The 14,950-nt window shown below is 36.7% G+C and overlaps 2 protein-coding genes across 2 annotated transcripts in view; one reads left to right on the top strand and one right to left on the bottom strand.

The window, feature by feature from the left end:
* The window catches only part of LOC127853742 (N-alpha-acetyltransferase 25, NatB auxiliary subunit-like), a 96,417-nt gene that overhangs the window by 63,918 nt on the left and 17,549 nt on the right, over positions 1–14,950 (top strand). The gene's annotated exons all lie outside the window — the stretch shown is intronic.
* Positions 9,876–13,459, bottom strand: LOC127853782 (transcription intermediary factor 1-alpha-like). Its single transcript, XM_052388553.1, has 3 exons — positions 13,030–13,459; positions 11,700–12,703; positions 9,876–10,946 (listed from the first exon to the last, which is right to left on the bottom strand). Exons 1-3 carry the CDS (start codon positions 13,362–13,364, stop codon positions 10,594–10,596), a joined length of 1,692 nt encoding a protein of 563 aa, XP_052244513.1. The 5' UTR covers positions 13,365–13,459; the 3' UTR covers positions 9,876–10,593.

Raw genomic sequence — 14,950 nt, 5'->3', positions numbered from 1 at the left:
AGCGGTATGATACGAACGCCACTAATTTACCGACATAATAACGCCTTTGCTGTACGTTCAAGACGTTCCACAGTTGGTCTGGAAACGGTGTCGGCATGGGATCTGCTTCCGGAGCCAGCTCTCGAAATTTGTTTATCTGAAACCGAGATAATGCATCGCACAATATGTTCCGAGATCCTGGTACTTGGCTGGCACTAACAGTAACATTTATTTCCAAGCATCTTAAAGTGAGGGTTCGAACTAGATCCATGACCATATCGCGCTTGGACGTCAACTTGTTTAAGATATAAACCACAGCTTCATTGTCCCAATGAGACAATATCTTTTGATTTTTTAAATCCTCGCTCCAGACAAACAGAGCAACTACAATGGGAATAATTCGAGAACAGTTATGTCACTAGATACGCCCTTTTGCCGCCATAAATCCGGCCAGCTAGCGTTACACCAGTGACCTTTAAAATAAATCCCAAAACCAAAACCCGACCCACCAGCACTATCTGTAAACTTCAGTGTCAACATTGGATATCCAGTATCGGTCGTGGAAAACCGACACGCCGTCGTAATTACGCAAAAATGTCAACCACATTTCGAGGTCTTGCCTAACAGCACGTGTTATACGTATGCGGTGGTATGCTTTTGATATGCCACAGGTGGTGTTAATTAATCTCCTACAAAACGGACGGCCGACTGAGATCGCCCTGCACACAAAGTTAAGGGACCCTATTAACGATTGCATTTGCTTCAGATTAATTTTTTGTTTCTGCACAATGGAGGTAATTTTTTCTTGTATCTCAACGATTTTTATTGTAGGAATGCGGACCACTAATTCCGCCGAATCTAATTCTAAGCCTTAAAACACTATTATTTCCGTGGGCCCCTGTGTTTTCTCTGTGGCTAACGGCACGTTTAGCTCGTGCATGCAATTGATAAACGAATCCATCAATTTGTGGCAACCTAGTTCAGATTTATCGCCTCCGAGAAAATCGTCTAAATAGTGTAGAAGCCTGCCCGATGACATTTTACCACTAGTGATTGTAATCCCCAAAATCCACAAAATGGAGTCGATTAATCAGAGGCCATAATCAGCAATTAATCAGCTTTTTTAACAAAAAAATAATTTTTTAATATTTAACCAATGTTTTTGTTGATATTAACATTATATTACTATATTTTATCAAAAAGAACTTTATTATGACTATTCCTTATGTATATTGTGATTTAATAATGAATACATGCTTAAAAATCTTGCTTTGTGTTTGAAATATTGTGGCTGCAATGTTACGTACTGTGTGAAAAAGGCGTTAAACCCCAATAACTACAACAAATTTTGTACAGAGTGAAGAGTAATACAGATTATTAAATAAAAACAGACCTTTAAAAAGTAATTTTATTTCAAAAGAACAACTTGTATGATCATTATCAGAAGAATATGAAAATGTCTACTTAAATATGGACCTTATAATGATAATAGTTTCTTGACAAGGAAAGGGAACAAATTCTTCTCTGACCGACATCTTGAATGAATTGGCTATAGCCGCTATACACATCCGTATTACGATCGCTGAATGGTTTAAAGGGGTTGTTTTATAATGTTATTACATGTAATTTGTTGAATTCATATTGGCTTTGTTATTGAGCTGAAAACAGCCGAATTGGCCTGAGGCTCAATAACAAAGCCAATATGAATTTAACTAATTTATGACAATTTTATTAATAAACTTTATATTATTCAGCAAGAAAAGCTTGAATTTCACTTTCGAATTACAAATTTACAGTTTTTTGCTATTTTATTTTATTAAGAATGAAGTTTTGAAAAATAGGAAAATTTCTGTTCTATACAACTTATTGTTGAACAGAAACAATAGCATTTAAACTAAGTATATGACGAAAGATGATTCCTAGACATAGACATTACATGATGCAGGAACACAATTTGACAGGTCGCAAAATTATGGAAAATTTACCTGAAAAAACATGTAACATTTCAGCCACACTGGATCCACTACCGTTGTTTTTGATACAACTCATTGACATTAAGGATTGAAAACTAACTTATTGCCGTTAGGAATTGCATTTGTAATGTGTAAATCCTCCATGATTTGGAATTAATTTTGCTGTCTGCGTTCGTTGTACTTGTACTTGTAGCTCATTGAAAACATTGAAAGTTGTTATTTATGTACGCTGAAATATTGAACCTTACTGTTGTGGTTACACTGCACTATTGTTATTGTCAAAAAATGGAGCTGAATATGCTAGGGGCGGAGTGCTTAAAGTATATTTTTAAAGATTAAAATTTTTGCAAAAAAAATAAATATATATCGAATGAACCATGCCGTAAAAAAAAAGTCAACTTTTCGTCGACTCTAAATTTTCATCGTCATCGTCACGTCAGCAGCAATTCTTCGACGATCTGATTAATCAACTCACCACTACATTTTACTCTTAACGCAGATTTCAAGGAATGATGAAAACTGTTCAAATGTTTTGCAACTGACTGAAGCTCCAAATGGTAATGCTTTTTCTACATAATACATGCCATTAAACTGTATGCCAAGTATTTCGAAATCTTCACGCCAAACTGGAAGAAGGCGAAATGCATTCTTAAGATCCATTTTGAAAAGTTTACAGTGTCGCCCTCAATCTTGAACCATGTGAACCGCCTCATCAAAATTTGTATGCTGAGCTGAGGAGTATTTTTTATCAATGAAGTCATAAACCGAGTAACCCTCTGGAAAAGAGAGGTGGTGAATCATCATTAAATCGCCTGGTGTCTTTTTTGGCACCTAGCCAATCGGGGAAACCATGAAATTAGGAAAAGGTTGTTCGCTGAAAGGCCCCGCCATCCTTCCCGCCAAAATCTCCTTATTTAGCTTATCTTGAATTATGTCTGCATTCGCGATTGCAGACTTTAAGTTTTTACTAAATCTAGTGACTCTGGGGCGGTTATAATGCATTGAAAACCCATTTGTAAAACCATTTAAAGGGTCATTTTAATCTTTAGAATTGTACGATGCTAAATATTCACGTAGTATTTTGATATTCACCGGCGATGTTGCGAGATTAAGTAGGTCATGGTTACAAGGAAAAATAGCGTTGGGTTTAGAACCTATTTGGGGTGCCACAATTGCTCCTGCGCCATTGGGGCCGTGACCAAAATCGATGCAATCACCGTCCCCTTTGAAAACGAGGCGCCCCCGTGACGCTCATAGGGTGGGGTCGCAAAGGACAGGTAATGACCGGATGTTGAGATCCGCATTCTGAACATGCGTGTGTAAACGGACAGAAGGGCCACGTGCAGTGTCCCTCGTTATAAAAGTGACACGAGTAATAAGCTTTTGACGTCCCCTGCACGCATCGCCACCAAAGCTCATTATTGATAGACGCCCAAGACATAGGTGCAAGGCCTGGCGCAGACGAAACTGTTCTTCATACTCTCGCCATGCAAACCCCCCCCCTGATGTGACGCACTCTCGGAAATTGTCCACATGTAATGCAAAATCTCTTGCGCTTTCTCGGGTCGTGTGATTTATAGTCAGAAATTAATAAGTCTTATGATCACATTTTATTCTTACTTTGACAAAACAACACTTACGGGAATACCACAATGGATTCCACCCAAACAATACCCCACACCCCTACCCAGAATCCCTCCCCCCCACCCCAACCTCCCCCCCCCCCCTCAAAAAAAATAAAAAAAATGTATACCCCCACAAACGAAGTTTAGGGGGGTATATAGGAGTGAACTTGTCGGTCGGTCTGTCTGTCGGTCCGTATTAAGTGTCCGCTCTCTAATTCAAGAAGTTTTCATCCGATCTTCACCAAATTTGGTCAGAAGTTGGGCAGTTTTCCTTATTTGGCTATAGAGAAACCTTGTAAACACTCTAGAAGTCACAATTTGTGCCCAATCATCATGAAAGTTGGTCAAAACATTGGTTTTATTGATATCTGGGACGAGTTCAAAAATGGTCCAGATCGGTGAAAAAACATGGCCGCCAGTGGGCGGGGCATTTTTCTCTATATGTATATAGTGAAAACATGTGAACACTCTAGAAGTCACATTTTTGACCCAATTGTCATGAAATTTGGTCAGAACATTTGTTTCCTTGATATGAGAGTTGAATTTGAAAATGGTTCCGGTCAGTTGAATAACATGGCTGCCGGGGAGGGGGGGCAGTTTTCCTTATTTGGCTATAGAGAAACCTTGTAAACACTCTAGAAGTCACAATTTTTGCCCAATCATCATGAAAGTTGGTCAAAACATGCACAGCACTGCACAGGCTAATCTTGTATGACACTATACACATGCATTAAGCCTCATTTTTCCAAAACAAGGCGCAAATAACACCCAGGCTCGGTCCCTCCTCTCTGGATTGACATATTGTAAAAATACTGGGTTGCTCATATAGGAAGTGACCTTTTAGAATGCATGTTACTCAAATGCTTTGCTGGTACATTGTTCCGCTTACATTATACCTATTTAAAATTTCATTTCAAATGTCCATTTATATGTTTTCGGAATCAGAATTGCATATAATTTACCTTATGCTACAAATTGAAAGAAACAAAAAGTGAAATAAAATTGGTATTGCTATGATTTTTTTGCCAGATAATTTTTATGACCCTGGAGTAAATTCTTCCTGACTGTTGTTATCATCGTGTACTACAAATACACACTGTATAACTGTAAACATGCAAAACATTACTTGTATTAATCCAGGGAGGTTAATGAATAAATTTTCTTATCATTTGATGACTATTGCAGCCCTTGAGGGTCAATGAATAGAAAAAAAAGGCATTTGATGAATATTGCAGATGTTTCACAAACACCTACTGCTCACAGCCATGTTGCTGTAAAGATGTATGAATTTCCTTTGTGATGATCAATAAAAGATGCATGTGCCTGCAGAAAGAATGTATGACTGTATTTCCAGTTGACATTTATTGATACATCATCTGGAGATCCTGAATGATGCTCAGTGGGTTTTTATGTCCCCCACCACTATAGTGGGGGACATGTTGTTTTTGCCCTGTCTGTTGGTTTGTGTGTTTGTTTGTTTGCCCCAACTTTAAAATTTGCAATAACTTTTGCAATATTCAAGATAGCAACTTGATATTTGGCATGCATGTGTATCTCATGGAGCTTCACATTTTGAGTGGTGAACGGTCAAGGTCATCCTTCAAGGTCAAAGGTCAAATATTTAGGTCAAAATCGCTCATTTAATGAATACTTTTGTAATATTGAAGATAGCAACTTGATATAGTGGTGAAAGGTCAAGGTCATCCTTCAAGGTCAAAGGTCGTATATATAGCTTCAAAGCGGCGCAAAAGGGGACATAGTGTTTCTGACAAACACATATCTTGTTTAATATTGAACACAGCAACTTCATATTTGGCACGCATGTGTATCTCGTGGAGCTTCACATTTTGAGTGGTGAAAGGTCAAGGTCAACCTTCAAGGTAAAAAAAAATTAAATTGTCTTAACTTTTTTAATAATGAACACAGCAACTTCATATTTGGAATGCATGTGTATTTCGTGGAGCTGCACATTTTGAGTGCTGAAAGGTCAAGGTTTTCCTTCACGGTCAAAGGTCAAAAATTTAAAAAAACAAAAATTCATTTCTCCATTCAATCTTTTACTTAATTCTCGTGGAGCTGCACATTTTGATTGGTGAAAGGTCAAGGTCAACCTTCAAGGTCAAATGTCAAAAAATTAAAAACATTAATTTTCATTTCTCCATGCAATATCTTACTTACTAACATTTTCTTACTAACAATGTCTTTTCTGTTCATATTTCAGCCTGTCGCATCTACCTTGCCTATTTCACTTTGCCTATCTGTTCTTCATTCTGTGTGACTGTCCAAAAACTATAACCTTGCTCATCACTTTTGCAATACTTAAAGGGATCTTTTCACGCTTTGGTAAATTGACAAAATTGAAAAAAGTTGTTTCAGGTTCGTAAGTTTTCATTTTAGTTATGATATTTGTGAGGAAACAGTAATACTGAACATTAACCATGCTCTAATATAGCCATTATATGCATCTTTTGACGATTTTAAAACCTAAAAATTATTAAGCGTTGCAGCGCGAAACGATTGAATAATTTGGAGAGTTCTGTTTTTGTCGTTAAATTTTGTGTAACTACGGAGATTGCTTATATAACGTATAAAATACGTCAAGAATGTGTACTCGGCGGAATAGCTCAGTAGGCTAAAGCGTTTTTACTTCAGGACTCTGGCAGGACTCTAGGGGTCACTGGTTCGAAACCTGCTCCGGGCAATGTTCTTTTCCTTTTTTTAATTTTTTTCTTGATTTTTTACTGGAGCTTTTATGATCCAATGTTTACATTTATCAATATAAAGCATTTAATGAATAAGTTAAAAAAATGCCAAAATCTGTGAAAAGGCCCCTTTAAGATAGCCACTTGATATTTGGCATCCATGTGTATCTCACGGAGCTGCACATTTTCAGTGGTGAAAGGTCAAGGTCATCCTTCAAGGTCAAAGGTCAAACAATATATTTTTATGCCCCCGGATGGAACGATCGGGGGTATATTGTTTTTGGCCTGTCTGTCTGTCTGTCTGTCTGTCATTCTGTCCCAAAACTTTAACCTTTGTTAAAGTTTTGCAATAACTTTTGAAATATTGAACATAGCAACTTGATATTTGGCATGCATGTGTATCTCATGGAGCTGCACATTTTGAGTGGTGAAAGGTTAAGGTCATCCTTCAAGGTCAAAGGTTTAAAAAAAAAATCAAAGCGGCGCAATAGGGGGCATTGTGTTTCTGACAAACACATCTCTTGTTTTCTTTCAAATCTGGTCTGGTAATTGGCCCCTTTCTATATTGAAAAAAGGATATATTTTTCCCAAATGGGAGCTAAAAATTCCCATGGAAGGTTTAAAATAAAAATAAAAACAATTTTTTAGTTCTCAATATTTTGTTCATCTCCGGTCCATATAAGTTCAACCTTAGTAAATATAATACTGAAAAAACTTGTATACTCCATTTGGAAGCATGTTAAAGAAACACAACAACAACAGTAATGTCCCAATTTTAGTCAAAACGCCGCACATTTTTCCAAAGGGACATGGCCCTATTCCCAAAATGGTGAAAAAAACACTGATGCTGATAACAGTATACAATGCTAGGTTGTTGGTCAATAGAGCAAGGTCTTTCATGACCTTTCAAGCTCGTTCACAGGTTACAAATGTTCTGCTTAATCTAAGGAATTGTTTCCATTTTGGAATTCATGGTTAAGTCAACAACTAGTTAACTTAAAAACTAACATTTTTATTGCTAAAAGCATGTAAAAATTGCACACATTGTAATAGTGACATTCATATTGAAATCTTTGTGGAAACTATTGTTTTCATCATCAAATGCACAGAAAGAATCAGTTTTCAAATTAATTTGCTGGCCCCACTCATTCCAACCTGTGAAACCCTTCAAGTGTCACAATTCTAGAACCATTACAAAGAATAAATTAGTTTCCATACTAGAAGTGATTTCAATCCATTCAATCGTTCCTCCATTGCATGTTGTTTAACTTTTTAGCTCACCTGAGCACAACGTGCTCATGGTGAGCTCTTGTGATCGCCTTTTTTCCGTCGTGCGTTGTCCGTCATGTGTCGTCAACATTTTGCCTTGTGAACACTCTAGAGGCCACATTTATTGTCTGATTTTCATGAAACTTGGTCAGAACATTTGTCCTATTGATACCTCGACTGAGTTCGAAACTGGGTCATGCTGGGTCAAAAACTAGGTCACTAGGTCAAAAAAAAGAAAAACCTTGTGAACACTGTAGAAGTCACATTTGATGCCCAATCTTCATGTAACTTTGTCAAAATGTTTGTCTTAATGATATGTTGGTTGAGTTTAAAAATGGTTCTGGTCCGTTGCAAAACATGGCTGCCAGGGGGCGGGGAAGTATTCCTTATATGGCTAAAGAGAATCCTTGTGAACACTCTTGAAGTCACAATTTTTGCCCAATCATCATGAAACTTGGTCAAAACACAGGTTTCATTGATATCTCGGAAGAGATCGAAAATGGTCCAGATCGGTGAAAAAACATGGCCGCCAGTGGGCGGGGCAGTTTTCTCTATATGTATAGTGAAAACATGTGAACCCTCTAGAAGTCACATTTTTGGTCCAATGTTCATGAAATTTGGTCAGAACATGTGTTTTCTGGATATGACGGTTGAGTTCGAAAATGGTTTGGATCAGTAAAAAAGCATGGCCGCTGGGGGGGGGATCATTTTCCTTATATTTATATAGTAAAGCAGCTTGTGAACACTCTAGTTTAGCATGTCAAGGGAAGTAACTGCAAAATGGCTTTTGACAAATTATGTTGAATTGACAGAGTTGTCTCCCTTTTAATTTTTTTTTTTTGCACAAGAAGATTAAGTGGAATTTATTATAAATGATAGTTTTACATTCTGGAAGATAGCAAACTTTTGAATATGTTTTTTATTGTTTGATGATTCTGTACAATATGGCATTCTTTTGTCAAACGATTAAAGCGAGACTATACAAATTTATATGTGTTAAATTGTAATATATTGATAAATACATGTTACAATAACACAAAATAGGCAAGACATTGAAGACGAATTACATAAAATGCAGCAAAGACAAATTAGTGCCCTGAGCCGATGGTGACGAAGATATTTCGTACATATTTTCCTACAATAACCGAAGAATTCGTCTTTTTATTAGGATCGAAGTTAGTGTTTGTGTGTCGTATGAATAGACATCGCTGCAGAAATTTAAAAACAACCATTAAACTAAATTAAGATTAACATCGTACATGCATGATATACATTCTGGCAAATTCGACTTTACAGACATTTTTGATTTCAGAATTAAATATCAGGCTTATTTCGCATTTTTCTAGTCATGTTCTTCTCAACTTATATTTTAAATTATATTGAAATGTATGACCTTGTTAACACTCTAGAGGTCACATTTATTTTCCGATCATCATGAAACTTGGTCTGAAGATTTTTCCCAATGATATCTTGGATGAGTTCAAAAATGTTTTTTGTTGCTTTAAAAACATGGCCACCAGGGGCGGGGCATTTTTATGCCCCCCTTCGAAGAAGAGGGGTATATTGTTTTGTTCATGTCGGTCTCTTCGTCCGTCCGTATGTATGTCTGTATGTCCGTCCACCAGATGGTTTCCGGATGATAACTCAAGAACGCTTAGGCTTAGGATCATGAAACTTCATAGGTACATTGATCATGACTCGCAGATGACCCCTATTGATTTTCAGGTCACTAGGTCAAAGGTCAAGGTCAGGGTGACCTGAAATAGTAAAATGGTTTCCAGATGATAACTCAAGAACGCTTATGCCTAGGATCATGAAACTTCATAGGTACATTGATCATGACTCACAGATGACCCTTATTGATTTTCAGGTCACTACGTCAAAGGTCAAGGTTACGGTGATCCGAAATAGTAAAATGGTTTCCGGATGATAACTCAAGAACAGTTATGCCTAGGATCATGAAACTTCATAGGTACATTGATCATGACTCGCAGATGACCCCTCTTGATTTTCAGGTCACTAGGTCAAAGGTCAAGGTCTTTTGAAAAAAAGTTATGAGCTATTGTCATCACCTTGTCTTATTATAAGAGCAATTCAAATGGTTCTGACAGTTGCTTAATAATAAAAAACCACAAAATCTAAATGCATTATACGAGTTGTGCATGGTAGTAAGAAATTTGGTAATTAAAGACTACCTAAAAAAAAATTGTGTTTATGTATATAAAATAGTAAATACCAAAGGTATGACTATTTGATTATGCCATTGAATGAAAATGTATACATTTGAATACAGTTCATACATATAAAAGGTGTATGTGAACTAGAACTAGTTAAAGATAATTTATTCAGCAAAATATAATGAAAGGAAAGGCAGATAACACTCTGACATAAGTAATGACATATAAAATGGTCATCAACAAATATGAAATCTAAAAACAACAATAACGGAAAACTGTACAATACATACTTGCTATGACTCTACATATTGTTTAGAACAGAACACATGGTAACAGTTAAACTATACTAGAAGTGATTTCAATTCATTCAAACTGATCTCAATTGCATTTTGTCTAACTTTTCTTATTATAAGTGCAATGCAAATGGTTCTAACAGTTGATAAATAAAAACTGTCCCAAAACGCACTCTGCAGTTCTTTTTACCTTGCATAACAATATCATCACAATATATTAGATCAAAACAAATCTCCACAAGTAAATCATGTATCTAAATATATATCATTTTGGAGATTTAGATCAAGATTACAACAATACACTGATTATATACAATTTAAATGAAAAATAATCGTCAACAAAATACAGTTGATTTCTTGCAACATTACACTAAATAATAGATCTATGATGCCAAGAACATTACGAACATACTTTTTAAACATATTCACAGATATGACATTACTTGGCAAAACAGTTAATCATCCACGTGAATTATGTAATGTTATGTAACAGTGAATATTAGTTTGGTCAGGCCAAGAATTATTGTTGACAGTACATGTTCTAAAATGTCTGCACTGAAACTGGTTAAACAAAACTATTTTACTTTAAACACTAGGATGTTGTTCCTAGCCGTTTGTCCCACAATGATGGATGCTGTGCTCCTATAGAAATAGACTGACACTGGGTAAGCTAGTCCATCCCACTCGGAAGCAAGAGTTGCCAGCTTCTTCTTGCCTTCACCATCCAGCTGAATGATAGTCTTGGATGACCTTCCACAGATGACCAGAACCTGTCCCAGATCAGTAACATGGATACTATATGGTTTTTGCAGGTCTGGGTCGGTGAAGGTGTGGAGAACTGTGCCATCTGTGGCCAAGGTGAGGACCTCGTAGGAATGGTGGATGACAAATATCTTGTCACCTGAAGGACTCACTGCACATTTCAATTCTGTAAAAGAGAGTCATATCATTGAAGTGACTTCTTTATAGAATTATTATGCTAATAAAGATTTTCTTACACAAACCTCATTATGTACAATAACATTCTCTCAGTCAGTAAATGTACTCCTTGACATAGTCAGAGCATGCGGACATGATTATTATTGAGGCATTATTATCCCCCGCCATAGGCGGAGGGATATTGTTTTGGCGTTGTCTATCCGTCCGTACGTCTTTTTATCCACCGCCATAGACGGAGGGATATTGTTTTGGCGTTGTCTGTCCGTCTTTCCGTCAGTCTTTCCATCTGTCTGTCCGTCCGGAGCCATATCTTGGAAGTGCTTTGGCCGTTTTCATTGAAACTTGGTTTGAGTGGCATTATACACAATCTGTTAATAAAGGAGTTATGGCCCTTTGTATCTTGAAAAAATGCTTTTTGTGTCAAGCAGCATATTGGCGGGGGATATCAATTCTACGAATTTGCTTGTTTAAATCAGACTCTTAAAACGATGAAAAAGTCCCATACAGGGAAGAAAAGTCATGAAAACACTTAGGCAAAGGAAGAGCTTTATTGTTAAGGAGTTTTCATTTACAAATGAAACAGTTATTAGGTATGTTATTTGCAAGCATAATTTTCTGAAATGGGCAAAGGTAAAAACAATTGACCTTTGTGTAAATATGTATACCAATAATACAATTTTCATATTTCTATCATATTTATGATAATTTCAAATGTTATTGGAATATATATACCAAATTTTACCTGTGCATTTGTCTGATGTATCTTCATACACTTTATTCAACAAGGTTCCGTTCATTGAATACTTGTAAAGTGATTTCCAAGAGGTGAGATACAGGTCTTGCAGATTATGAGCAATACCATAACATCTATGTTGAAACTGCAACTTCCTGCCCTTAACCAGCTGCCCACCATTCACAGAGACAAACTGGACCTCAAAATTTTTCACAGCAACAGCTACTTCACTTGGTGTGATTTTACACATGTCCATTGGATAACCAGTTAAATCACAATGTCCCACCACCTGGTATTGATGATTGAGTAGCTTAACTCGTTTATTATCTTGATCTGCAACAAGGATCTCATCATCAGAGAGAACACAGATGGCAATGATAGTGCAGATCCTTGAATCACTTGGTAGGTGCACATTATACTCTGACTTTCCTTGCACAGTGAATACCTGGTCTGGATCACCTAACACGAATATTTCCTTGGTACTGAGTACAATCTTCCCAAGACCTGACAATTTAGACAAGTACTGTGGAACATCACTGTCTGCCTGGAATGTCAGTGAACTTTCTACCTGAACAGAGTTCTCCTTCAGATAAGTTTCAGATTGCTTTACTTGTTCCAGACATTTCTTACTTGCAATAAATGTGAGTTCTGCTTTGCCCTTATCAATAATGTCATTTATTGCGCCACTGAGTTGTTTTAGTTCATTTTTAAGCTTGATGCAGTTGTCTAAATCAGTCTTAATAGAAGCTTTTAGACTGGTCATCTTATCATCTAGCTCTTGTATAGTGTTTTTTTCAATCTTGTCTAAAATGATATTTATTGTCTGGCGTGTGTCACGTATTTCATCTAATAGTTTGTCGTATGAAGCTTGCACAGTCAGCATGTTGGTGTTCCAATGGTTCTCAAGTTTCTTGACTTCTTCGAGTATAGTTTGGATCTTTCTTGATAGTTGCTGCAAGTCTGGCAGAGGTCCTCTGGCTGACTCAGATATAAGTGTTACTTTAGTACACAGTCTGAAATGAAAATAACTTTTTAATATGTGTATGTGGTTTAAATGGTCATTATGCAAAAATATGTCTGAACCTTTGTTCATAATATTTGTATTGTTTTTTAAATTATTTTTTCAGGTAATAAGATATGGACAGTAATTTTAATACTGGTTTTTATTTTGAAGAAGCAAAAAATGAATACAAGTCATCATTGTACTTTTATTTTCATGTTTTTCACACACAAAAATAACTTAAAAATAATAGATATGAATAATACTGAATGAATTGGTCTTTTTATGACAGCATTTATCATTTTTGAACGCATATATATATGTATATATCTGAGTTACCTGTGATTGAGGAAAGCACAATTAGTGCAGCACAGCTGACTGTGGTTATTGCAGTACATTTCTAGATGTTTGTCTTCATGAAGGTCACACTTCAGAAGGAAATCCTGCACTTCCTTGGACGCTGGCCACTTACTTGTGTCTCCCCTTCCATACGTCACATGTTTCCCAAATAACTGACCATGAAGAGTGACACATTCTGCACAATAAAATTTCTGACAGGTATCGCAGTACAACTCTGCCGACTGGTCAATTTTGTGCTCAAGACACGGCGAACAACAAAAGTCTATAAAAGAATCAGAGCATGTTTCAATTGTTGATTGAGAAAATGTAGCCATCTTGATCACTTTAGTGCAAATATTCAGTTGAAATCTGTAATCTTTTAATAACACCGTTGCTACTGGTGGCTAAAATCAACTGATATGATATTTTAATATTTTGGACTCTACTGTTTACTGATAAACATTTAAGCTATCAGTACTTGACTTCATGTTACAGTACTTGTTATTAAATCATATGAGTGGCATGTTCATACACCATCAAAGCAGCTTTTAGGCCACTCCAAATTGATTTGATGGTCGTCGGATTTCCCGCACCTATTTTTTCAAAATGGAAAAAACAAAAAAAATTACGGCTCTCACTCATTTTTGTGTCCTTCTGTAACCATAGTGCATGTGTTTTTAACCAGGTTTTCCGAAGGAAAAAACTGGTTATTAGATTGGCGAATGCGGGCGGGCTGGCTGGCTGGCGGGCGGGCGGAACAAGCTTGTCCGGGCCATAACTATGTCGTTCATTGTCAGATTTTAAAATCATTTGGCACATTTGTTCACCATCATTGGACGGTGTGTCGCGCGAAATAATTACGTCAATATCTCCAAGGTCAAGGTCACACTTTGAGTTCAAAGGTCAAAAATGGCCATAAATGACCTTGTCCTGGCCATAACTATGTCATTCATTGTGAGATTTTAAAATCATTTGGCACATTTGTTCACCATCATGGGACGGTGTGTCGCACGAAAGAATCACGTCAATATCTGCAATGTCAAGGTCGCCACGACTAAAAATATAAAAAAAAAATAAACAAACTTACAAAGGGGTTAATTTTGTTTGTTCAATTCAAAAGTTCAGTTTGAGTTGTCTCCCTTTATCAGATTTTTTTTTCACAATGAAAACCTGGTTTTGTGACAATTTTGTCCCTTGTTTTTAATGTGTGAAAAAAAAAGCAATCTTGCAGAAACGATTTTGACGCTGAATACGAATGCCAAATAAAGTGTTTCGTAACCTTTTTAATCGATAATTACAGACGCTAAAAAATTCGATTGAGACGACCCGAAAAAAAATGGCTTCCTGCGTGACCAGCACATGTTTTGCTGTCGTGACCGTTTTAACAAATTGCAGTGAAAAGTTGCTGCAGCCAACCCTTATTAATATAAACACATCTGCTTCGTTCTGTGACTTATTAGAATGTGTTTGTTCACGACGTTCATGAATGGCAGATGACCCCTATTGATTTTCAGGTCACTAGGTCAAAGGTCAAGGTCACAGTGACTCGAAATAGTTAAATGGTTTCCGGATGATAACTCAAGAATGCTTAGGCCTAGGATCATGAAACTTCATAGGTGCATTGATCATGACTGGCAGATGACCCCTATTGATTTTCAGGTCATTAGGTCAAAGGTCAAGGTCACAGTGACTCAAAACAGTAAAATGGTTTCCGGATGATAACTCAAGAATGCTTATGCCTAGGATAATGAAACTTCATAGGTACATTGATCATGACTGGCAAATGACCCCTATTAATTTTCAGGTCACAAGGTCAAGGTCACAGTGACTCGAAACAGTAAAATGGTTTCCTGATGATAACTCAAGAATAATGAGGCCTAGGATCCTGAAACTTCATAGGTACATTGATCATGACTGGCAG

The sequence above is a fragment of the Dreissena polymorpha genome, chromosome 1, assembly GCF_020536995.1.
Source record: "Dreissena polymorpha isolate Duluth1 chromosome 1, UMN_Dpol_1.0, whole genome shotgun sequence".
NCBI classification, from domain to species: domain Eukaryota; kingdom Metazoa; phylum Mollusca; class Bivalvia; order Myida; family Dreissenidae; genus Dreissena; species Dreissena polymorpha.
Note: the sequence above shows the minus strand (reverse complement) of the source record. Positions and strands in the feature narration are given on the sequence as shown.